This window comes from Danaus plexippus, chromosome 31 (assembly GCF_018135715.1).
Source record: "Danaus plexippus chromosome 31, MEX_DaPlex, whole genome shotgun sequence".
NCBI classification, from domain to species: domain Eukaryota; kingdom Metazoa; phylum Arthropoda; class Insecta; order Lepidoptera; family Nymphalidae; genus Danaus; species Danaus plexippus.
This window is the reverse complement of record NC_083558.1, coordinates 2,280,448-2,308,171: the sequence shown is the minus strand read 5'-3', so window position 1 is coordinate 2,308,171 and position 27,724 is coordinate 2,280,448. Positions and strand designations below refer to the sequence as shown.

Here is a 27,724-nt window from a genome sequence, read left to right as displayed (position 1 = left end):
GTATATTATTCTACAATGCTTGAAATTTATTATGATTTAGGCTTTCTTGAGAGATTTATATGAGAAACTTAATTACGCCAGTTCTATATCCGCTTAGATATCAACGAACACGGACTAAGGATCTTACGCCGTAAAGATATTAATACTGAAGGATCTTACAATAATAATAATTTTGCTTTAAAATTTCGAGATGTGTTTAAAAATGACAAGAAATAACTTATCTGTTATTAAGTTGATAAAGTATGAAATTCCAGAATGTTGAAAAAAAATATAATAACATTGAAATCATGATATATTAAAAAGATGATAATCATTTATGTCATGTATTTGGTAGAATAATGTAGGTGGTAGTTTATGAAATGACAAAATTCGTCTCCTACGTGAATTTGACGGACATATTGATTCTTGGCACGGCGCATGCGTCAAAAGGTTCCAGCCAGAAGTACCTCGCTTCCGCCGTCCAACGCTCGTCTGGATTGTTAAATTCATTACCTGGCCCCTGCGAGATGTTCTGCTCTCCATAATTGAATTTCGGATACGTTTTCTGTTAGACTGTGTTTATAAATTTGTTACAACGGCTTCCATAACGTTCCACCACGCAAAACCAATGCCTCTGGCGGCGGATGCCGTTCGGGAGAAAAGATTCGTTATAAGGCTAGAGTCAACGGAAGCCGAGGATAATTTTAGTCGCCTCTTCTCGTTACCAGCGCCACCAGACATCAGTATACCATGTCGTTACCAAGGGAATTCATTTTTAATAAGGTTAGTGCTTTACGAATAACTCATATATTTCAGGCAGGATGTAGTTGAAAAAAAAAAGTCAAAAATTGCATTTCCTAACTTCCGGCTTCAAAAAAAATTAGAAGCCATTATTGGCAAAAAAATTTAGATGTAAAATATATCGTTAAAAAGCTTTTGATGCTGTAAAGTATTATGGCATAGTTTGCGTCATTTGTAAAAGGATTCGCATAGACGAAGAGACGCGAGCGAAGCTTTTAAAACCGGATATCCTGTACAAATTTGAAATGTCTGCGTATTGCGTTGTAATGAAATAGATAAAAACTTACATTCATTAGTATTTATAATGAATGATAACAATTTTGAAATGTAAATTGATAAAATACAATAAGATGAAATATCGAATATCGATTGTGCAATATTTTACAGTTACGTACGTTATTTTTAATCTATGTGTGTTTTAACCTCGAATGATAGGTCATTTATGTGACCTGGATTCTAGTGTTTTAGGTCATTGTAACTGCAGTAATTTTTATCTTATCTATTAACTCTTTTGTGTCTCTTTTTTTGATTTTTTCTGTATTGTCGCCTGATTTGATTATTCTATATACTTCCACAGATTATATACGTTGGAAGTAAAACGAGATTGTATATGTTTTGATTGAAATAACTATCATTAAATTGTCTTTTATAGCGAAACAGTGTGATTTTTCGTGCGGTGACCTCTCGTCCTATTTTAAAGCCATGTTTGGGAGTCGATTGACTCCGTCCATCCCGAGCTGGAGGTTATTGCTCTTGTTAAGAGTATTGCGCATACGTGTATTCTTATATATAAATAAAACTATAGATACCTGCATTGTTTGCGCATCACGACGAAGATATTGAAATAAAGTTTTCAAGATTTTGATCAATCCTCATCGTTATTTAAAAGTATGATTGTACTTTAAACAGTAATTTTGTTCGTCACGACGCATTGTTATATTTATTATGTGACATAGAAATTTTTTTATTAATATAAATCCGACGAGGTCGCGGGGAATGTTTAGTTTATTTTATTTACGTGTAGTTTCAACAGAATAAAATCTTTAATGCTAGTTCTTGATATGATTATCGCGTTCCTACAAAAGTATTGATTGAAAAATTATATATATTATGTAATTCTATTGTGCGTGTGTGTGTCACCGAACTCCTCCTTAACGGCTGTACCGATCTGAATGAATTCCATTACATGAATTTAGGCCCGAGATGGTTTGAATTCACAAACCAGCCCGGCAGATGGCGCTGTAGTCGGTATATCGGTTTAAAATGAGAAGGCTGCAACTTAGGTTACTATATATATCGATTTAACAAACTGCATACATTGTCTCCGAGCTCAAGTTTCAAGCTCAATGTTCAAGCGGACGTAGTTTAGTCAAAAATTAGTATATACCTTATTCTCTGTAACCAACCAGTACTTTATAGAATAAAATTAAAAAAATTAAATGACGTTTAAAAGAAATGTCTTCGAATTGGTTGTTTGTAACTTTTTAATGTTTGATTCTTTACAAGCATCCTTTTTCCGAATTTGAATTGACAACAGACAGTTTACCTGTTAACATTTGTGTATATACTTATGTTACTATAACGTCAGATTCAAATACAATGTCCGTAATATTTAATAATAAAAAGAATGTACAAATGAAAAATGTAGATTTTTAAAAAACCCGAACAAAATTACATTCGCATACACAACTATACTAAAATTACAATATATTACAAAAGATAAAAAAATATTAATGAACAAATTAGGTACGAGTTTCTTCGTGATTTCATTAACTTCTACCTGACTGAAATTTTTTTTTAAAGTATTTTTTATTGTCGTTTCGTACAAAAGAGATTAATTTAAAAATAATATTATTTATTAATCTGTGACGGATGACGTTTGTATTATTTTTTATCTGTCATTTTTGTGTTGTTTTCATTTTAAAAGATTTTATTTCGCCTTTTTATTGTATTGCTTCATTAGTATTTTTGTCTTGTGTACAAAAGATTTTATGGGTTTATTGGCTTGATATGTCAATGTACATATTTTTTAAACGGACAGAGTTTAAGGTTTCTCCTTATATATTATTCTTAATTTAATTTGAGCACATTTTTTATGTTCAAATCTCTTAATAAACAAACCTTAATCAGACACGCTTCAATTTTTTAAATTTAAATCTATACAAATAAAGCCCACGTTGCTTAACCATTAAATATTATCTGTAATACTGTCAGTAAAACCTAACAGTAGTTTTTATAGATAATAAATCTGCCATTTCAACATATTTACATGTATTATGTAAGAAGGTACGATTCCCGATCAACGACCCGGTAAAATCGATACTGTCTCATCCCTAGCGTCTACCGGTTTTATTCTATAATGAACGCATGTCTAGTTACTGCTAACTACAAGTAGACAGTAGTTTAAAACTCTCATATTGTAAAGCGATTTTCGTGTGAAATATTATAAAAAATATTGTGGTCTCTATTTTCTCTATCAATTTGGCGAATTTTTGAAATAAGAACAAAAAAATGATTCTGTTTGAATATCAGTAATTTAATTCCTCACTCGAATTTCCTACTAATACAAAATACGTAAAAATGTCTACCATTTTATTAGCTTTACTATTATATAGTTTTTTTTTTGGCTTATATGTACTTTATTTTCTGTACATCCTTAGAATCTCGCATATTATCAATGTTTCTATCCAACAATATTACAAACAATAATTTCGCCAGCGAAATCAAGCAACATTGTTAAAGTAGACGCCATTTGCAATTACTATCTGACCTTGCGTTAAAATATTTTCTGAAATAATGTTCCCTGGTCAAATCCCTGTTAGGATAATATGATGACTGCTTTTCATTACACAAGACCCCGGATAATGACCGAAGGTTTCTATGATGTTACACTGGCCGGTGATTTGTATGTTTACCCCAAATTGCTTTAATAATTTTTTTCATTCATACCTCCGCATATTGTAGCACTAACGTAGGATTTTGGGTGAGAAACGGTAACGTATATGTAACGATAGAAACCTATGGTAAGCATACCGTCTTACGCTGTTATTATATTAAAATATAAGCTCAAATTCAGATAACCGTGTTTGGTTGGTTGTTTTAAATGTGGCCTTCATCCGTGCGAAGACGTGCACAGTATATTCTGCCAGCGTCGTGTAGAATGGAGGTGACACGATCCGGGATTAACTTATGAATGTCATAAAATTTAACAGATTTAACTGAAGTCACGTTTAGGAATTTTGTTAGTAGATCTAAAACGACACAGATTCAATTAGATGCAAACAGGATATATAAAATACTGTCAGATAATCGTGTGAAGACGAGACAACGATGAGACGTAATATACATATGTCAAAGCAGTTGTATCCGTCAGAATGTGTCAAAAATGACATGTATGAAATTATGTGACGTCAGCAATTAGGGCTGGAACGTACTGGGGGTTTTAATTGAATAAATTAATATATTGATCTCTCACCATAAATACCGTGAAGGTAAAATCAATTTAAACAACCTTCGTCATTGATCGATTGTAACCATGTTTGTCATTGATATCAAGGTCGTCCGTACAGAATACTTTCGTTCCGAAATCGTTGGTTTTTGTAAAGGTGTTCCCATAAGTGCTCCAAAGTGTTGCTAGATCTATATCTGAGTTGTCCCCCCGGGAATATTTAGATTCAGATATTAATTTATTTTTAAAGTAATTTTTTGGCGTTCTTATTACGAAGTTATTAAAGTAATGAACTAGTTTTGATCGAAAAATAGACAAAATCGTAATGGAATCCACAAAGAAATAAATGTTAAAATGAAGGTAGATTCGAATGTCACATAAAACCTCTTTTTTCACCTTTTTCAGAGTGATTTAAACTGTTTGTTGGTTGTTATGTGGAGTAATAAAGATGGCAGTAAGATAAGAGATTTTGCACAGATAGCACATATTTATAATAAATTTAAATAGAATTGAATATTATATTTCAGCAACAAATGGCAACATAATTTTTATAATGGATTCATTCCAATACGATTATTTTTGTACAATGAAATGATATATTATCTAATTATAATTTTAAATTCAAAGTAGGTACGTCCTAAATTCTGTAAGGGTAGAGTTAAATCGGCATAATGATAGTGATTGACATCTGTAAACGTCTGTTTAAATCCTAGTTGTATCGATTTTTTCGCAATATATATATATATAAAATAATATTATTTTTTAAATGAAAATTTGGGATTTTATTAAGGACTTCAAATTTAACTCACATTTAGATATTTTTTTTTATCTTCAATCTTTCTTTTATATTGCATTTATATAATATTATGACAACGAAATTTATCGTACATTAATATAATTATAAACAAACAAATTAAATACCATCTCTTATGTTTATCGTTGCATAATGTTTATAAAAAAGTCGTCGAGGAAGCTTTTAGGTATTGGGACGGTAGAGTTGACATACAGAAAAGAATCTCAAAAATTTGCTGGAACAAGGTTTTATTTTTCTTATTCTTTGTAGTTAAGGAAATAGAAATGATACGTCTTTACTTGGTGCACGTAATTGTGACCATTCAAACATGCATATTCGCCCCCGAAGGATAATTTATGTACATATAAAAGCAAATTTATTCACAGGTTACATAAAAGTTATTTAATCTTTTCTTTGATTAGGAATAAATAATTTTTAATGTATTTGTTGTAGGAATAACATTGTATTGAAATGTTGTTACATAAAGGGTATTGAGACAGCTCAAGCATAAAAACGAAGGGAAGCCCTTATATTTCTGTTATACAATACATAATATAATATTCATCTGTTATTACATACAAGCTGCGACCGCGGTTTCACATGCAAGCTTCGTATTATAGGGAACAACAGAAGAAATGAAACTGGTCCCATGTTTTTGTGCAAAAAATAGCACGACTTGGTAAGAGCTGAACTAAATTAAAATTAACATACTTTGGTTGTTGGGTGATATTATTATACTTATTGTGATATAACTTTGACAGTTGTGTAGTTGTTTTAGGCGGATTTTAAATAAACATTTACATTTTTAGATAAAAAAATTCTAGTGTTATTTCTGTGATTCTATCGGTACGTAAATTTATTTTGAAGGATATATTGAAATTGTTGTTAGTTTCGGAACTTATTCGTTACCAAAAAAAAAAACATAAACCTTAGTTTCCTTCGTGATAAATAGACTCGTGTTGTAACAATGTCGATAAAAGTTTTGACAGATAAAGTTCGGGTTTGACGGTAATTTATAATCTTCGTGTTGCTGTTTCATTAACCGACTTGAAAGAAGGAAAGTTGTATAGTTTCTCTCTTTTAATACAGCTTTTCTGTTTTGATTTTTACAGACAAAAAACTAATTTGTTTATTAGATGAAGTCATTAAAGAGGTATGTTACATTTTTCTTTATATATGAGCTCTTCAGCTAAAATTTACAGATAAAATAGACAAACGAAATATTTTTTTAACATTACAACTATTTTAACCATAGAATAAGTAAATTTCCTTTTTGATTTTCAGTATTATAATATTGTGCTTGTTTTAAAAATATAGGGATTTTGTAATAAAATGGTAATAAATAATACTTCAATGTGTTCTGTTATTTATCAAAGGCCACAGTCGCAATAGTACTTTCAAGGATAGGTCGCTGTTGTGTTAGCTCAAGGGCTAAACATCTTAAACGAGCTGCAGTAAACATTTAAATGAATTGAAGACTATAACATCTATTCAGTTCTAATATTAATGAAGCGTCATTTATCAAAATCATAGTATTTTTGGGCCGTCTATTTCACTTTTTTTTTTGCGTGAGGGATATTTCATCACAGATTCGTGCCAAAAAGACGGTACAAGTTCACCTCAACTTAAAGCATTTGTTCTATTTGAACATTCTTAATTACTATAGGACCGGGCACCCGCACGGTGACTCCGTGGAATGCTGAGCGGTTTCTTCTCTTTCGTCTGATTTGGAAAACGTAAACGAAACTCAATAGTAGATTTATTTTTACCTTTATAAATACTATGTTCTGTGACTGGAATATACTAATATATGAGGATTTTGTCACAATTCTGTGTGTTCAAGGGCCACTATTTTGTTTCAGGAGTTGTCGAAGCTGGACGCTCAACTGCTCGGTTCCTCAGCGCCGCCAACATCAACAGCGCCAGTGTCTTGTTCAATCGAAATGGCAGCGGATCCCATCACAGAGGTTGGTCAAATGATATAAAAATGCGAATGTTTCTAATACTAAATTTATAAAAGATTCGATAACTTGCTTAGTTAAAACTTTAATCATCTGAAGAGCAAAAATTTTAGTATCCGACATGGAAAATTCCGATGATTAGCACCAAACACGCTAGCCAACATTTTTACAGTTTAACTTCAATTATAATTTTACCGGAAATAGGCTCTCAATTTGACTGTTACTTTTAAAAGCTTTACCTTTAAATAATAATGATTACTCTAAAATTTTTCGACAACATATTGTCAAATACATGAAAGGAAAAAGTAAGTATGAAACAAAATTCCTTTCAAAATGCTCCCCGATATTATCATCTATTGTAAAAATTAGTAGATACTAAGAGAATTTGACAGAGTTTTAGTTAGAGCTGTAGGGTGAATCCATTTTTGTCGATGGTCTTCTTGTTAAAGACGTAAAAAGGGATACTTGTCTAAGAGCATTTTAAAAAACGTCACCTCACCAATCGCCCCGTCTTTCGGAATATTCTCCGAGGGTTTGGTTAGTTCCAGAATATGGGAAACATTTAAAATGAATATTCAATATAGATAATTGTAAGAAATTTCTTTATTATTATCTATATATCCGTTAATATGAAACTTAGTTTGTCGGGTACTTTTGTTTTTTTACAATACACGAGACAAAAGTGACTTCCAGTTGCTGTAAAGGAATCGTAACTTCGGGAGTATGTAGTTAAAATAATAAAAAAAAACGATTTAAATACTCGCGAAAGTCTCTTGATCTCATTGATTTAAATTGTTTTGGAATATTTTGAAAGTTTTATCAACACCGTCTCTATTATACGCAAAAAAATCAGATATATATACTCAGTATGGCGAGCAAATTTAGAGCTGAAACACAAATGTACCGCGCTTAAAATATTAGTGAATAAAATTGACTTGTGCCGGAGGAATTAAGAATCCGTAAAGGGGTCAATTTGTTTGATTCAATGGACGATTACTTAACTGCATTACTGATGCTTCGCAATATCTAATAAGCCGTCGTTCGTTTCTCGTTTGTATAAAAAAGAGCTTGAATTGATGGACCATGGCCTCTTATATATTATATGAGAAATACCTAATGTCTGACACTTCAGTTGTCAAATGTCTGATGAATTAAATTTTCTTCCAAGTTTCCATTTTTTTTTTTTTGGGTTATTTCGTCAGCTTCTCTTCATCCCAAATCTCCGGACATAGTCCGTCAATTTAACCAAAATCGGCCTGAATTGGTATTATATATATTTATCTATTTTGCAAAAAAATATCTTTCTATTTTATCAACTGCAAAACAGAATATCCGCAGTACAACATCGACCGATGACTCAGTCTATGAGTCACGCTGTGACTTACACTCGTTTGCTTAATGGAAATTAATAAAGATTTATGTTATACTTTAAACGAATAGATTTCCTCGACATTATTTGAAATATTTTTCAAGATTTTCTTTATGATCGCAAATGACTGAACAGATATTTATAACATTAGGTTTTTTCCGCTATAAAATAATAGGTACATGACATAAGGGACAAAAAAGCAGAGGTTTCTCGAATAACATGAATGTATGATCTTGTGAGACGAAACTTCTTAGCATACCACGGATTCACTGTGCGAGTGCCGGGTCCAGCTCACCCGTTAGTTCCTGATAATTTTATGAAATAGACTATACCGTCTAATTTACGTAATTTTTCTCCTTGGCATATTGATTAGAAAAAACTATAAATAGAAACGACTGGTCTAAATGTTGCAAGAAACATTATTGAATACAGGAAAAGTTATCCGCTGTTAATGATGGCTTCTTCTCTGCCAACAACCAAATACAAAGTGGAACTGAATTAATATCTGAGATTGACAATCTTCATTTAAACTGAAATAATTTAAAGATGTCCTTATTTAGATGTGACAAAATTATAAGTAAATATTGCGACATGCGTTTAAAATGATATCTAAGATTATATAGAATATTCGTTTAAATTAAAGAAAGGTTTTAAGGATATACTACCCGTTTTTACTTTTTTATTATTTTAAAACTACCTACTCCAGACGTTTCGTCGTTTTCCCGTTTTCATCTCGTCTGTCCGTGATCAGGGTTGCTGAAAAGTAACCGAAACGTCGGGAGTATGTAGTTTTAAAAATAAAAAATAAAAAAAGAAGGTAGTATATCCGAAAATCATAGTATTATTTGAATGAAATTGAAGATTCTCCAAATATCCCCATTGTATACACATACATTATACACACTATACATCCATAGATTACTTTTTGTGATTATTTTTGTAATATTCTTTGTTCTACCAAAAACCTACAAAAAAATAACTCAATATTTTACGCTGTTCAAACAAGTTTTTCTTGGATAAGAACGATACTCACCAAAAGACTAGGTTTACAGAAAGTTAAGCGTTCAGAGTAGGAAGTTTCATATCAAACGAAACGTCGAGTACGTAGTTTAAAAAAAAATATATCGCGTACAAATCCGTAAATATTTAAATGAATAATCGTGAAAGTCTTAGATCTCGCTAACTTTCAGATCATTCTAAGGTCTCTCGGATTGTATAGCGATTTATGGTTTTTGGAACCCATCTTTGTATGTTATGTTACGTAATGTTATGTTCTAGGTGTTATCCCCGGACAAGGCGGGTTCTCTCCTGTCCATCCAATCAGCTCCCCCAGAGCAGAGCGAGCGTTCAGAACCACGCGAGCGACCGGTCACTCTGCTGCTAGAGTTGCCCTTAGCCACCGTGAGTATGAATTTAGCTTACATAATCTGTATAACCTATATATATAAGTTTTTTTCACGTTTTTGGTGCTAAGTAAGCATGTTACGTCACCTCCAAAAATATTTAGAAGTTATTTTCTTGTATTTAGCGTGTTACCTATATTTTTATCAAAATAACTTTAAAATTATAACTTCTTTTAGTCGCGAAAGCCATTGCTTGTATTTAAAGTAAATCGAGTTAATAACTAATAAAATTTTAATTTGTGTTAAGAAATATATCCAATATGGTATCTGCTTTCGTCATTGATATTATTATATATCAGTCTACATCATATAACACGTAGGATCGTAAGCATCACGCTTGTCCCTTTTTTTTTTTTTTTGTTGTCGGGGGGAAATCTTCGTAAGACTTCCGGCCGCGTGGGGGACGCGACCGGGGCATGTGGGATTCTTACCCACTAAAACCCCCCGATGTCCTCTTTCTGCGCTATCGCGGGGGACGTGGGAACTGTTTAACTACCACGACCCCGCAGCGCTTGCCTCTCCTGGCTTCGTCCGGGCTTGGCTCTGCCCAGTGCGGCGACTTGGTGACGTGCCGCCGCTTGCCTCTCCGAGAGCTCCCCGGACATTGGGGAGCTTGCTTCTCGGGCCCTCTTGATGTGAGCGGCGATCTCCCGATCGCCGCCCACGGGCTAGGCGTCCAATTCCATGGCAGGCGGGGCGAGAACCGCTCCTCTTCCGCCATTGGCCTTGGGCTTTTTAGGCCGGGCCTTCCTTGGTGCCCTTCGCGTCTTTGTTGCTTTCGTGCCGGGGAGAGACGGCCTTGCGACGCAGCCGCTTGCCCCCAGCACGTGTGCCCTCTCTGCTTTGCCAGCAGCCTCGCACAAGAGGCAGTTTGGCGCTGCCTCGCACTCGGCCGCCTTGTGACCCGAAGTCCCGCACCGGAAACATCTCCGGCTTCGGTCCTCCGGATGCTGGCACTTCACCGCCACGTGGCCGGTGTCAAGGCAGCGGAAGCAGCGCTTAGGCCTCGCGGCCAGCAGCACCACCCTCGCCGACACCCAGCCGACCATCAGCCGCCCGGAGTTGCTGAGCTTCTTGGCGGCTGCGACCGGGACGCGCATCCATACGGACGCGTCGCCCCGTGGCCCGACCACCAGTTTACCCGCCCGAATGTCCCCAACCGAGCACCCTCCTTCCTTTGCGACCGCTTGGATGACGTCGGCGGTCGCTACGGATTCGTCCAGCCCAGCGGTGCGGATCTCCGCACTCTGAACCGGACGGGCGACTTTCACGACGTCTGAGGGCAGGACGGACCTCAGCCGCTCAGCGAAGGCGTCCGCCTTTTCCTGCGCTACCTCACCGTCGATGGTGAGGACGCGCGCACCAGTTTCGGCTAAGCGGAAACCGAGCCTGGGGATGCCGAGTTCCCCCAAGTCGATCGCCGCCTTAGCCTGCGTCAGCAAGCCGACATATGTCACCCCTTTCTCCGCGGCGTCCGCTGCTAAGGTGAGCGTGACTGCCGCGGTGGTCGGTGAATGAAGCTTCACCTTCCTCTTCTTCTTTTTCTTCTTCTTTGGGGTGGCTTTAGCTGGAGTAGCCACCCCCTTCTTCTTGTTCGCCTTTCGTGACCCGTCTGTAATGTGCGGGCCTTCGGCGGTAGAGGGACTGGATGTGGCCCCTTCATTTCTCTGCGCTGCCTCTTGAGCAGCCAATGATGGTTGCGTTGTTAGATGTTGCCTCCTGGCCGGCGCAAGGCGGGCCGCTTTCGCGGCTGCAGCGGTTGTTGTAACCGCGCATGTCTGCATATGTGGGGGCAGCCGTCACCTTTTGGGGCTCTGGGCCCTTCCGCTTCGGTGCCTCTATGGCACCTGTTACTTCTACAGCCAGAGCAGGCCGTCTTCGAGGCTCCGGCAGAAGGCGGTCCTCAATGCCGGCCAGCCTGGCATCCAGCATTGTGCCGAGGGTCTTGAGGTTTTTTCTCGAAACCTCGTCCATCAGCTGGCGAATTTCTTTTTCGGCCGGGCGGTAGGCCTGTCGGCGCAACTCCTCCATCTCTCGGCGCAGGTCCGCCACCTGTACGAGGAGTTGCGTATTTTGCGCCTCCAACCGCTTGATCTCCTCCGAAGAGGAGCGCTCCCTCAACTCCGAGACGGCCGTCCTTATATTGACGACCGCCTCTTTGAGGCATTTTGTGAAGGTGCCCTTCAAATTTCCTGAGCTCGTGGCGACCATCAGAATGTTCGCTAACGAGGCCTCGACACTTTTAGTCAGAGCGGCATTGGTTTGCGCTGACACATTCTCAATTGTAGCAGCGTTCGGTACAGGGCTTGCGCTCCTTGACGCGCTTCTCTCTTTCGCTCTCTTAACTATTTCGGCCACATCCTTCTCGGCCTGAAGCCGAAAAGCCTCCTCCTTCGCCTTGTTGTAGGCAGCTTGGGCCGTCGCGACGCCGACATACTGGCCAGGCATTGGTGGCCGCCTACGTCCCTTTTTAGAAGTGGGTGCCGCCCCTCTGCTCAAGGCGTGCATCCCGTCACTTTCTGTTTTCCTCTTGCGAGGCCTGTCTGCTCCGGTCATTGATGACCTTCCGGACTCCAGCGACATAGCGCTGAAGGCCGAGGAGTCAGAGAGATCGTCGTCACTATCTCTATCACTTCTGTCCAGTCCGGTTGGTAGCCGTGTGAGCAGAAAGCGCGGAATGCGCGACGCGGCTCCGAGGCCCAACTCGCGCTCAAACTGATTGCGAGCGTTGGTCTCTTCGACATCACTTACAGGGTCCGGTCTCGACACGGTAAGGTGCGCCGAGCCCGGCCTAATGCCCAAAGCCGAAACGTTTTGCAAGTCGGAATCCGTTGTCATATTGCCATGGTCGTTACTTCTCCTCTCTTCTTCTCCTCCGATCGTATTGGTGGCACCCCCCGTATACATGGGCCGACCCCCCACCGAAGCGGGAGTGTGGGATTCCCCGGCAATAATACCGGGACCCACCCGGGGACTATTTTTCTCAACACGATTTTCCATTTTTTGTTTTGACCCTTTGAGGTAGGGCCAGACCTGGTGCCCTTGGGACGAGCCACCTGCTCGCCATGCATCCCAAGGCCGGGCACCAGAACCAAAGATTAGGGGCCGTATAAGCCCATCCATCAGCATTCATCCATCACACATTCACAAGCCTTTCATTCTACGGGCTGTTCCCCCAGCCCGGACCGAGACCTCAAAACGAGGTCAAGGTCCCCCTCCCCGTGACTGACTGCACCGGAAAAGCCGGTGGGCGATGGGGTCGTCACGTCCCGACGCCGGAATCACGCTTGTCCCTGCGCCATACTGAACACGTGGGATCGTAAGCATCACGCTTGTCCCTGCGCCATACTGAACACGTAGGATCGTAAGCATCAAGCTTGTCCCTGCGCCATACTGAACACGTAGGATCGTAAGCATCACGCTTGTCCCTGCGCCATACTGAACACGTGGGATCGTAAGCATCAAGCTCGTCCCTGCGCCATACTGAACACGTAGGATCGTAAGCATCACGCTCGTCCCTGCGCCATACTGAACACGTGGGACTACTCGCTGAGCATCGTTCTTCAATCGACTAAAAGATTTGCAAAATATTATAAACACGTCCTTGTAAATTAGTCTTTTCTTGATTAGGAAAATGTAAATATAATAACTATTTGTGAGGTATTTCTCTCCTTAAGCGAATTCCAACTTTGTCCAGGCAGTTAGTTGCTTTTGTAGGTAAACTGTTGCTTGTGTATAAACTCGCGTGAGTACGTCTCTAAGTATGATTAGATTAATGTTGTGAATATTCAAATGTATAAGATAGGATAATGTTAGTATTAGTCAATGCCGTTCTCGTAATATATATCCTAATATAATAAATTCGAGTTTTTGAACACGTGTGTATGTTTGTTTGTTCTCTATATAAAAACTACTAAATGGCTTTGGTGAAATTTTATAATAATAAAGATTATAATTGATTCCGGAGTTCCGTATAGTTCCTGCGGGTACATCCTAACACTGATATCGTATGAAGTAACATGACACAGACGATAGATGGCGCTGACCGTTGATTCGCATAAAATCGATTTTTAAAACAACTCAAAAGGAATGCCTCACTATGCTTCATTTCGAAGTTCATACGGACGAAGTCGTAGGCTAAAACTATTTGTTTTGGCACAGAGCCTTTCATAACTTCTGTTAAAAAATTGCATTCACATTTTGATTTAATGAACTAATGAACGAAACTTAGGACAATTTTATACCCGGGATTGTTTCTTTCGTTCCTTTCCTTTTCATTCTCTCTTCTCTTATTCCTTTTATTTCATACAGCAAGTCGGTGCGTATTTATCAGCTATGTCCCCGACTGATCAGGAAGAAGACTCCTTGTTGACGTTGTCGTCGGTGACAGCGCGCCCTCTGTTGGCAGCTTCGAGGAAGTTGAGACCACACTCAGATTCCGCTGAGTGAGTTAGGATTGCAATTATAAGATCATAGATATCGTGAAGCATTTCTTGTTATACATACGTACACACAAATGTATATATATATATATATATATATATATATATATATACATAATTTCAATGTCTTTTAGTTATTACTGTTTATTATAGCAGTATTAGAATTGTAATCTACCTCCCATAAGTCTATTTTCATTAGCATGTTAATCATCACGTGAAAAATTTATCTTCCACTTTCTCTGGTACTTTAATTATCATTAGAGTAAGGTCATTGGACCCTCCGCGTCTCTCCCTCCTGGGAGTTTCCTAACTCGTGTCTACCCTCAGTCTTTCCCCCCCGGACGGCGGGTACGGCTGGGTGGTGGTGTTCGGTGCCTTCATGGTTCAGTTCTGGGTGGCCGGCCTCTTCAAGTCATATGGAGTTCTGTACGTTGAAATTATGGAGACATTCCCGGACTCATCGGAGAGCGTCGCTTCATGGATACCAGCGGCACTGTCGACTTTGTGCTTGGCGCTTGGTGAGTTATATATATTTCTCTTCCATCTACAACTACTGTGCAGATTATGATGAAACTTTCCATTTCAATAAATATCCAGTATGATATATTTATATTTAGATTTCACGATACATGTTTACTAATAATAATTACGACATATGTCAATATTACATATTGACTAACATATATTCTTTGTTTTCAATGCAAATATAAACAACCACAGCTCAGTAATTAATAGTACAATAATTTAATGCAAAAGGCAATTCAAACATGTCAGTCCGAGGGTCGTAGTTCGATGCCTGTTCGTGTCGATGTACAGAAGGTTATAGAAGGTCAGTATCCCCTCAATATATCCATGTTTCCACCAGCGCCGCTCTCATCAGCTCTGTGTGAGAAGTATTCGTGTCGTCTGGTGGTGTTCGCTGGAGGTCTCTGCTGCGGCGCGGGCCTGGCGCTCTCGTATTTCAGCAACGGTCTGCTGCATTTACTGCTCAGCTTCGGAGTGCTGACGGGTGAGGATTCCGACGGAACTGGGATTATGGATGAATAATCTTGGTGTTGGTGGAGACTATGCTGAGTTGTTGGGCTTGTTTTGATATTATTAATAAAGTTAACTATTTGCTGAGAAATCTTTGGCGGTAGATGATTAATAACGAGACCAAATGACAGACATACTCATCCCGTCTGCCCGCGATCAAAGTGAAGTAACTGAAACGTCGGGCGTATGTTGTCTAAAATAATTTAAAAAAAACGCGTAGTAAATCCGTAAATATTAGTTTTTTTTAAATGAATGCTCTCGAAAGTCTTAGATGTTATTATGACTCTCCTTGGTTTCTACTTACTTTGTAACTATTGTTTTTGAGCACGCTTGTCACCTGTTATCATCAGCTTCACCAGCTGATCAGGTAACCAGTGCATATCTCTGTCTTACTCTAAATCGGAAACTGATTTCAACAATGCAAATATATTTTATTGAAAGTCAATATCCGGCGGATGTGACGTTTCTTCTTTTAAACCGGATTCAAAAATACAGGTTTTTAAGAATATCTAAGAAAAAAATATATACGATCTAGGGATTTTCAGACTCACAACCCATTCTGAATTTCTCAATATCCTTACAAAAGTTTGTCAATACTGTAAGTCCTGTTATTTATGCTAACTTGGTATTTTATCTAGCTGACATGTTTATACTAAGGTTTTTTTTTATTTACACATAAAATAAAATTTAATCTGTGTCCATATAAATATGTATGTGAAGCCTTGTTCGAATCTTTAATAATATCTTCAAACAAAACTCCACTTAAAACGCAATAAAAAAATTATTCCCATTTGTCTTATATAATATAAGTAAATAATAATATTTTTTAAGTATAGTGAATTATTTGAATATTTTTAATCATCGCGTGGGCAACACCGTACCATTGATCAGATATTTGCGTGTGACGTCACTAGCTCACAGCTGGTAACACTAACGCGAGAACCAAACAGATTACACACTATACAGATAGTTTAAATTCATTACTGTTCTTATATCGACAGAATAAAAAGGAATTAATATTATATCTCTTCTTAAACAATGTTTTAATATACACTCTATTTATATATATATATATATAACTTTATTTCGTGAAGTAAATATAACAAATGTTTTAAATACTATCCATATATATATATACATATACATATATATATATATGTAAGTAAGTTACATATAGCTATCTCGAATACAAGAATATAGAAAAACAAAATACCTCACATACATTATTATATGTGCATAGTTAAATCTATAAATCTATATGCAAACCTACAAGAATATAATATCATTATATGTGACTACCTTCATATTGGTATGATCGTGGACAGCATATATATTTGTAATGGAGGCTGTTTCCAGGTATTGGGGGCGGACTGTCCACAACGCCGGGCATTGTGATCGTCTCACAGTATTTCGACAAGCACAGGTAAGCACATTAAAACGACGTAATTATCTCTACATTTAAATAATCTTATCACGTTTGCTGCAAAGTAACCGAAACGTAGGGAGCATGTAGTTTAAAATATTAAAAAAACTAGTAGGGCATCCGTTAATATTAATGTTATTTAAATGATTTTTTGTGAGGATTATGATTGGTATTGGGAAGACAGATTGTGACCGTACTGTGTAAATAACTACATAACTACTACTACTTTGTCGGTTCTGTTTGTTTCAATAAAACAGCCTACTTATTATGACAAGATAGCACGCGTGACTGAACATGGAGTGCTTATAGAGATAGTAGTATCTTAAAACTTTAATAACTCTATATTAGATGAAGACGTCTCTATATATTATTATATATATATGTACCTATATTACATAATTATTACTTACTATGTTAAGAAGTTCTTGTTTTATTTTTCGTAAACGATGAGGGTAGTTTGTCGAAGGCTCATTAAAAAATGTTTGCACAGCAATTCATACGCTAATATTCCATCTCTTTCAGGGCGTTGGCTAACGGTATATGTGTGAGCGGGACGGCTGTAGGCAGCTTCGTTTTTCCAATGCTCATAGAGAAATTAGTTGGAACTTACGGATTCCACGGCACTGTACTGTTATTGGGTGAGTAGGAATTAAACTTATGGCTGATTAAAAATGATATTCCACATTTAATGGGACCAAGAAATTTTACAGCCTTACAATATCATACTTTATTTCACTCTATATTTTTTCAATACTCACATAAAAATTTTATTCATATATGACTAAATACAAATAGTTGTTAGTATTGCTTTCAATCTTTACACAGGACAGTATTTACGAAACTAGATTTTTTTTTTTAAATTTTAATATACAAAGTTACGATGAAGGTAGTCTTAGAATTTCTGACATACGTCATATAAAATTATTACGAATTTCAAACGAATATGTCAAACTTTCTCATTGATATCATGAAATTAAAATCTTCGTGTCTATTGTAATGGATCAATGTGTGCAGCAAGTTTCGTACACGGAATGTGGATCCGCACGTTACTTTCTTGATGGATATTCAATAATTATTATTTTTTCTTTTGAAACAATTGAAATAGAATAGACTTTGCGATAAGCAAAAACCTTATTGAAATCGCTTTCCTCGTTTCTAAGGGCGAGCTCAAATGGACTAAGTTATATTACTCACTACCATTGTTTGGAGTCGTAATGAAATTTTTCAGTAATAATTTCATTTATATATCCGCGATTTGGTACAATCGTATCTAGCACAGTTTTGACTGAGGCATCGTCTGTATGGACTTCGGATTTAGACTCACAGAAATATATAGTGTTTCAAAAAACAGACATGTCAATCATCAGCGCCATCTATCGTCTCTTACAAATGACTTCATACGCAATACAACTGTCACGAGCTGTCGCCTCTCTAAACATTCGATGAAAACATACATTACATACCATGTCTCATTCCTATCTGTAAGCTACATCACTGTAGAGTTTTATCAAAATCCGTTCTGCATTCTTCACGTGATACATCAACAGACATCCACGCATTCTGACTAACTCCAACAACAGTAGACTCATGACATTACCGACTACCTTCACAATCTGACAGTATATATAACGCGGCGTGAACCAGGTGCCGGTATGCTACACGTGTGCGTCTCTGCCACGTTGTACCGAGCGCCGCCAGCACCACGACCAGCGTCACCAACCGTCACCACCACCACCACGGAGAACACCACACTACTGAACGATATACAGGAAGGTGGGTAGATTGATATATGACGGAGAAAGACAAGATCGACAAAATAGAGAGAAATACAGAGTATTTTATTAGGATTTTAAGAATTTTCACACTATCTTAAATATTTAATTCTGTTATAAACATACTTATTATGCTCTGAAAACATTATGGCACTCAAATCTAACAAAAATTATAACAGTCTACGATACAATAACCGAATCCTACTATACAAGTGATAATTTTTACTGCCAGGAAAAACAGCGGTCTTCAATTCCATGGACAACAAGCTGCAGAACCTGTTCCAGCCGGAGACGGAGCTGACCTTGACTTTGAACCAGAAGAACAACATCCTGAGTGAAGAGAAACGAGCCAACTTACTCAGCGAGATCATTCATCCTAGCCTCATAGAGGTAAATACAACATACAAGACTATCAAGTTAAAATGTCCTTATAGATAATAAACGTGCTGTAAATATTTTGTGCTTTAGAGAAAAACTATAAAACGTACATATAAATGATAAAAAGAAAATGATTATTTTAATTAAGTAGTTAAATAATTTTCCCTAAGTGTTAAAGTATTGTTCATAACTAGCGCCATCTGTTATCAGTTTTACTGAAACTATTATATCATGAATGTATTGAACTAATGTGGGAACGAACAGTGAATCTATTTATTTGGTTGAACTATCACAGCGTTTTAAGACTGACGTGTTTTTTTTATCTATTATGAATATTTTTTTTATAAGATTCTTTCAACTATTCGACGATGGACAATGTTGACTGATACAAAGCGTCTCACCCAAAAAATAACACGTTGAGTTAGGATTGGGTCCATTATAAATGCATAGCCATCAAATGTGAGGCACTTACCAGCTAGCAGCTTGATAGTGTCAATTAATTCCAATTATTGGTATAATTTGACATTATTTAATTTTATCGTTTACTTGAATAAAAACAAAGAAATACATACAAAAAATATACGCTAGCATTGCCAACACAACAGTCACGTGTCGCTTGTTAGCCGCTGACATCCAAATAGACAGGTTCGCTGTACTGAAGCGACTATTATTAAGAAAGTATTTTGTAAGAAGACAACCAGGTCGATAACTCTTCTAGCAGTTGGAAGACATCAAATCAACCGATTATTCAGTAAGGAGGAATGGTCTCAGCTCCTCTCACAGCGGAAGAACAGAGAAATGTCTAGTGAAGTCTGTAGTATCCAACTTCGTCGGGATAATACGTGAATAGTTCTCGGTGAAGTTGGATACTACCGAGTTCCTAGATGGACCTACAGGCTCCGGAACACCTCGGATGTGAAGATTCCCCACAAATGATATGATGGAAGAAAAATATATCCAATAACTATTTTTATCGTTATTTCGTGAAATTATTTAACATATCTATATAGTGACTTTAGGATCTAAGATTTTCGGATGTACTTCGCGTTTTTTATATTTTTTAAATACATACGTTCGAACTTTCAGTAACTTTGAAGGAACCGTTATCATGGACAGACTTAAACAGACAGACAGACAGATTTAACAATGATGAAAGCTACACGAAAATCTTAAATATCGTTACTTTAAGAACCTTTATTTTAATCTATTATAGATATTTAAATTATATATATATATATATATATATATAATTAATATTCTACGTTTTTGTCCTTTCTTTGACTGTATTTCAATAAGATGTTGTTAGAAAATTTTAAATTGTCATTAAAATAGTAAATTTTCTTTGATACGATAGTTTTATTTGTTGATTGATATTATAACTCCGTCCTCCAGGTGACGAGTCGTCCCCTTCAAAGCCAAATGTCCGACTCAGAGGATTCCGAAGGTTTGGACGTACTCGGAGTTGTGGGTAAGACATTTTTTCTTACGAATTACGTTTAAATTATAGTACTTTTAATTTGTGCTCTTAATAACATTATGGCAATAGAGAAAATGGTTGCCAAAATTAAAACAAGGGCCCTAGTATTCCTAATTTGCTACAAGCCCTGGTATAGCGGCCCTAATATAATTTACTAACTAATATATTGTGAAAATAGTTGTTTCAAGTGGCGCCCTCTGTGCCGTACTAATTATAATATACTGTAATCCTTAGAATTACTTTTATGACTTATAATAATAATACTGAGCCATTGTAATTTTGTAATGGCAACATTTAAGTATTGTATTTGAAAACTGTAAATACTGGCTTCAGCCAGTTTGTAGGACATTACCGGAAGTAACGCTGAACTTAAAAATCAAGACAAACTGTACCTCGGACATAATATTTTAATATGAAATAAATTTATGGCCTTATTGAAGGAATTGTAGACCTTTACTACGTGGATACAAAAAGAGCGTGTGTCAGAATTACGAAACATTTTTCGTGCCATTGAATTTAAATGCGATATTTAATAGACGAGAAAAATAACAATTGAAAATGAAATTTGATTATTGAGGGTAAAAAAAGAAACTCCGATATAGGGTGTGATGATAATTCCAGGGCTTCGTCCGGGGGTAAATGGGATTTTGATCTTTCTAGGTTCTATGAGACAAGAATCTTGTAAACAATCCTCTGGCCGACCGATGAGTTTTTATTTCTATATCCAGCAATGAGTATAGTTTTACTCAGTTTAAATCTGTCTCCGAAAATTTTATTCATAGCAGTCAAGTAGAAGTTTCAACTATTCCCAGGAATATTTTGACTGTTCCACACGTGTTTAGTATATTTTTTTGAAGGGATATCTTGGATTTGAGACCAATAATTTTCTGTACTATGTAGACTTTTTGGGATAGAAGGTGGTGATAGAGGAATATTACCATTATGGTTTTTGACAAAATTCAAAAAAAGTCGACTTTAGGTTCATCAATAGAATTATCAGTCGTACCCAATAACGAGAGCGTATCTTATTCAAGAACTAGTGATTAATTTTAATATCCTACTCATCATGTATCCATTATTACGTAAACTTCAATAGTTGTAGAAGTAACAATAATTTAATTTCACTGACAAACTTATTATTGTATTGGCCAGGTCTGCCCCGGGATGTTGTGAAGCTTCGTCTCAGACCCACTCGTTCATCATCTATCTTACACTCCGTAGAAGATCTGTCCACGGACAGCACGTGTGTTTACAAAGCGAGAGGCAGGATTCTTAGTCGGTAATTATTGTTTAGTTTGCTATCCAATATATATACATATTTTGAGTAAATTTTGTGGTCAAAAAGTGTTAAACAGTTCCTCGTTAGTAAAATTTTCTACATAAAACCTATTTGTGTGTCCGTCACATAAATATGGAATTTTAACTTCACTGGTAACACGAGACACGTTAGCTTACTTGTGTAAGTGATCGGACAGGATATCAGGGTGGCCGTGGGTTCAAATCTCTCAATGAAACTAATATTTTCGGATTCACTACGCGTTTTTTAATAAAATAACGGGCAGCGATCCGAAAATACTACTATAATTTACACTCCATTTATTAGTTTTAATTTTGGGTTGCGTATTCTCGTTACTCAATTCTGAATATTACAGCAGCGGTTTAAATTATCTACATGTAATTTATATAGTTGGCTATTTCAGAAAAAAAAAACAAAATTAACGAAATGTCGTTGAGGGTACTTGTATAAAATATATATATTTTTTAATTTCCCTAATATATGTTCTCACATCTATACTTAACTACTTACATATGTGCTAAATAAATTATTAGAAATCAATATATATGTCATGGTTTTTCAGATCTCTTTACATTAAGCCACCTCTACCGAACAGAATAATACAAAGCAAGCTCTCCGAACCGGTGAGCATTAAGAAGGAAGAAGAAGAGTTAAAAGAAGAGACCGTAGAAGTTAAAGAAGAGAAGAGAGGATGCGTCGTGACAATATCCAGGTTGGTTGTACGGCTCTATTAAAATGTAATAATATTAATTAACTTAATAAATCATCATAATATACTATATATATATATATATACGTTAAAAAAGCTTGGATCTACGATAATTATCTGACTTCACGTTTAAATTGGCCTTTCCTCGTTTATGATTTCAATAAAACCCTTTTGTCAAAGTTAGATGCAGGCGTCATAAAGATGTTGAAGTTGTGGCTCGGGCTCGCGCTAACGGCTGATTCATCGGCTTTATTTAGGGATCGCAATAGTTTTGGGATGAGTCTAAAAAGGCCATCGGAGCTCTACAAACACCTAAGAGTTTCCAAGAGATATATCCTGGGGAAATCCCAGGATGACGTCGTTACATCGCTCCCAAAAGACAAAGATGCGCCAGAGCTAGAGTCAAGGCTTCAATTCCACAAGCAGTTTATGATAGGAGCGCAAAGTAACAGAGTAGGGTTAGGGTCAAGTAGGAAGGTCCAAGATACGGATATATTGAAGTCTTTTATTCGGCAAGACGAGAATGATAAATATAAGATCCATGCAATAAGTTTAGAAATGCAGAACGAGTGGTTAGACATAGGAGATTTTTGCATCCCATTAGCACTAAAATGGCGCACCTTAATCCATGATTGGTCGCCAGCATTGCTAAAATTCTATCTCAATGCGTTCCAGATGACTCTCCCAGATCAAAGTAATTTAGTAAGATGGGGTAAAGGTACCGAAAAGACTTGCTATATCTGTGGGAAGGCAGTTGGAACTGCTAGGCACTTGTTGGTGGGATGTAGGGTACTCCTCGATAGCGGTCAATACTCGCGTCGTCATGATAGGGTTCTAGAAATCATACGTGAAGCGGTTAGTCTTTCGGTAGCCAGAGCGCAAAAGGAAATAACCACAAACGAGCGATCAGTAGGTTTTGTGAGAGAGGGCACTAGGGCTATAAAAACAAATGTCAAGCCTTACTCCATCCTTAAAGCGGCTACTGATTGGACTATAATGATGGATACGTATGAAAAACAATACAAAATCCCCGAGGATATTTGTGCGTCGGCCTCCAGACCAGACATATTTATGTATTCGCGAATCTTAAAGCGCGTTGTGATGATAGAGCTTACGGTTCCTTGGGAAACCAACATCCCCAAAGACCATACCATCAAGGTCAACAAATATTACGAGCTCACAAACGAACTCACTCGAAATAGGTTCGTCGTGGATTTATACGCGGTAGAAGTGGGAGCGAGAGGTATAACGGCTAAATCTCTCTACAACCTGCTAAAAGACTTGGGCCTGTCCAGAACTCACATCAATTCGTTCTTGGAACGTACTTCGAAGGCAGCCCTAGTAGGTTCTTTTCAAATATGGTTAGGTAGGGAGAGGAGCTTGGACAGTGGAGGTGAGCGTTTAACGCGCGTTAGTTAGGGGCCCCTTAAACCTACACCTGGGTCGCAAGTCCCAGGCACTGTTGAAGCTCCACTCCCTGCAACGCAATGGACCCGGCACCCGCACGGTGAATCCATTGAATGCTAAGAGGTTTCGTCTCATATATATATATATATATATATATATATATATATATATATATATATATATACATTTAGGATTAAAAAAAAAAGTTTTCTTATAAAGCTACGAATTTAAATAACAAATCAAACCTTAACCGGAACAAACTTGTCTTAAGGAGTTTTAACTAATTTGTTATCTAAAACCACAACACGTTAAAAAACTTAAATTTAATTCACAAAGACACTCACGAGTCGCGTCGACAAACACTTTCCCGCGCAATAGTGAATAAAGCAAATGTCATCGCTGTAACGTCACTTCGGGTGCGTTCGGGAATTTAAAAGTTTGGTTAAAATTAAATGTGTGTTCACTAAATATATATATATATATATATATATATATATATATATATATATATATATATATATACATATATAATGTATAAAATGAACCTTGTGTCCAGGTACCTCGACGTGTCGTTATTGAAGTCGTGGCGCTTCGGTCTCCTGTGCGCCTCCGTGGCCCTCATGTCGTGCGGCTCGCCCTACGCCCTCTATTACTTACCGGCTTACACAGTCGCTGCTGGACACAGCAAAGCCGCTGCCGGTTAGTTAACATTATTCTTTACTCTGATTGGTCGTAATTTAAATATAGTTCTCTCTAATTGGTCGTAATTTAAACACAGTTCTCTCTAATTGATCGTAATTTAAACATAGTTCTATCTAATAGGCCATAATTTCCAGGTCACCTGGTCGCTATAAGCGCCATCCTGGACCTGTGCGGCAGACTGGGCCTGGGATGGCTGTGCGATCTTCATTTGTTTTGCAGACGGAAGGCCTATATAGTCAGGTGACATTCTGTGCTAAGTTACTTATCAAAAGTACATATGTATTTAATTCTGATCTACATTACAATACAGATGTTCTACTTTAGTTATTTGTCATATTTTTTTCATTTTGGCCCTCAAATTGTAACGCAAAGATTATATATTGTCTGCATGAACATATTTATATAATAGTAGGATGAATACACTACCCTTAGTATCAGTTGTAGCGTAAACACCAACAGTTTTAACGTATCGATGATATAATCAAACTTGTTCTAACGTTACTTGTATTGTAAGTTGAGATATTTTTTAGTAAATGTTTTTGGTACACCAAAATATGTCGTCTCTTCTAAAAGTTGTATCTTTTTTCCGAAAAATCACTGAATGTATTTTCATAAAACTTTGGTATCATATAGTTGGTACGTCTAGAAAAATATAGTTTTTAAGTTTACCCACAATTCCGTATAGTGCGGCGACACAGGCGATAGATGTCGCTGACGGTTGGTTAACATATATACATAGATTTTTTTTACCCTATTCTGAAGTTCACGGTAAGGAAATTGTGAGCAATAACCTTTATTCTATATAGTGTAGACTTGAGATTTATATTTTATTTGTTTGTCAGTATTCTGGTGGCGGGCGCTGCTGTCCTGACTCTGCCGAGTCTGACTTCGTGGTGGAGTTTAGCCATTGCTTCCGGTTAGTTAATATATAGATAACAAACATCAATACTATTCTTTATTTATATTTAGCTTGAGATGAAAACGTATTCAACTCATTGTAGTGCTGGTCGTCACTACAAAGATCAATAAGTCCGAAATCAATGAGGAGAAAAAAAAAAATAATTTCAAAAAACGAACAGTCAACGAAAGAATTTTTTTTTTTATAATGATCAATGAGAAAATGCCCTCCGATATAAATGTTGTCGTGTTCCAGGTGCCTACGGTCTCTGTCTGGGTTGCTGGTTCCTCCTGGTCCCTGTCCTGCTAGCAGACGCCTTCGGCACCGCGAGGATCGCCTCCTCGTACGGCCTCGTCAGAATGTTCCAGAGTCTTGCAGCTGTCTCAGTGCCACCAACAGCTGGTTAGTCATCTCACATTGTTCTACTCATCATAGTTACTTGATTACTTCATGCTCGATAGTACACACACATTGAGGAGTGTTCACGGATTGATGTATTGTATGTGTGTGTGTGTGTGTGATGTTTGTTTTAAAATGACGGTAGTTTGACATTTTAATACATTTTATGTTATAAAAATTATCCATCTCTTTCTCTTAAATACATAGTTTCTTTGGCTCATGTAACAATTCGTATATAATGTTTTTCATCAATTAGTTTGAATTAATCGTAGACTTAAGATACATTAATTTCTCGACCCAATAAGCACATTAACATATATTAAGTTACTGGGTCAATGACCTTAGTGTTAACAAAAATTTCATATCTTTTTAAATGGTGATGATCTTTCAAGTAAACTGTTACATCCAAGGTTTGCTCCGTGACGTGACCGGTGGTTACTCGTGGTGTTTCTACGGCATGGGCTCCTGCATGGTACTGGGTTCAATTCCCGTGCTGGCGTTCCACCTCAGCACCAAAAACGAGGACAACGAATCGTCAGTGGATTGAAATGTATACATTATATCGTATGATAATAATCTTATGCCCGACGGACGTCTGAAACGATTGAATGAGCTACAGGCCTTTAAAGTGGAGCTATGATACACCGAGTTAAAACATACTAACTGTTTAAAATTATATTCAAAATAATATCATATCTCCTCTTTAGTGATGTGGGGGAATAGAAGGAGGAAAATTATCATATTTTTGTAATATCGAATAAAATAAATGAGTTTTAAAACTTATTAATACCAAATTTTATCTTTACAAAATGTATTTTATCTTAAGAATTGTGGCAAATGAAAATACTGAAATGGATTTTATTAAATCAACCGTATACAGTGATACAGTCGATTTTGTATGAGAAATAATATAAGACCTAATATTTATTTTTTTTTTATTCACGGCCATTTTGTTTTATTTTTAATCTGCTTCGTATGAACTAAGACATTGTGTTCATAGCTACAGGTATATACTCATCCGATGTTGGAATATGTAAATAATGTTAGCTATAGATATTAAATGTATTCTAAAATATTATAAGTGATGTGACATTTTTAAAGTGTGATTTAATTAGACTCCACGCTTCCTTTATGGTGCAGATTTTAGAACGGTTTAAAACTGGCATCATTCAAAATGGCGGACGTATAAATACGTCATATATATTTTTACTGTCAAATGTGATGATATCTTTGTGGTTCTTGTTTTTTGTTTTTTAATATTCCGCTTGAGTGAAACGATATTTTCGCAAAAATATACGCGTATGTCGAACGTAGTTTGTTTTCAATTACACCTTAACGTTATATTTGTCCAAAGTGCATGTGTCATAGAGAACGAATGTTCCTCCTATCATTATATGTAACGTAGATAAGCAATTGTATTGATGTAATAATATATATGTACATAATATTATAGCGTTTTATTTTAACGGTTTTATGCATGCTGTAGGCTTTCCATAATTAAGTAAAGGACGCGGCAAAAGAATGAGTAATAGTAAATAAGAGTCGAATTTATTTTTGTTTAGGTTTCCTTTCGTCTTGAGTATTTTTTGTCCAGGATAGTGTTACAAACCGACAAAAGTTCTGAAGATTGTTAAATCAACTTATTTAAAAAAAGAACATCGAAGTTTAAATCTAATTTTTCAGCATTGATTTTTTTTATTAAGCTATTGCCTTCATTCCCATACGAATCGTTGAATATTTAGCAAATTTTTTGCATTGAATTTTATCAAAAAAACTCTTTTCTATTCAATTTTTTGAGATATCGTAAATGTCAAGAACTAAATTCAAAAAGTTTTTAACTCAAAAAAAAAATAACTTGACATTTAACTGTCAAGACACTGTCAGACGTAACGGTGACAATTATCGACTAATTAACATACAGATTATAAATTTATTTATTGCTGGTTTGATAGGAATTTATTATTTATTTATTTATATTTTATATATATATATATAATTTCAATGTCTTTTAGTTTTTACTGTTTATTATAG

At 36.5% G+C, this 27,724-nt stretch overlaps 1 protein-coding gene across 1 annotated transcript; it reads left to right on the top strand.

Annotated features, from left to right (window-relative positions):
* Positions 1–419: 419 nt before the first annotated feature.
* Positions 420–27,140, top strand: LOC116778395 (monocarboxylate transporter 12-like). The gene is made up of 18 exons (XM_061525911.1): positions 420–762; positions 6,884–6,988; positions 9,630–9,752; positions 14,066–14,199; positions 14,524–14,714; positions 15,062–15,205; positions 16,588–16,654; positions 17,177–17,292; positions 18,299–18,427; positions 18,659–18,816; positions 20,197–20,272; positions 21,434–21,560; positions 22,141–22,290; positions 24,251–24,393; positions 24,531–24,636; positions 25,239–25,312; positions 25,550–25,696; positions 26,104–27,140. The coding sequence occupies exons 1-18, from the start codon at positions 730–732 to the stop codon at positions 26,238–26,240; spliced, it is 2,160 nt and encodes a 719-aa protein (XP_061381895.1). The 5' UTR covers positions 420–729; the 3' UTR covers positions 26,241–27,140.
* Positions 27,141–27,724: the final 584 nt, after the last annotated feature.

Coding starts and splice junctions, on each gene's coding strand:
- LOC116778395 (XM_061525911.1), top strand. CDS start 730: ATGTCGTTACCAAGGGAATTCATTTTTAATAAG. Junction 15,206..16,587: donor CAGCTTCGGAGTGCTGACGG/GTGAGGATTCCG, acceptor GGCTGTTTCCAG/GTATTGGGGGCGGACTGTCC. Junction 24,637..25,238: donor CGGAAGGCCTATATAGTCAG/GTGACATTCTGT, acceptor TTTGTTTGTCAG/TATTCTGGTGGCGGGCGCTG.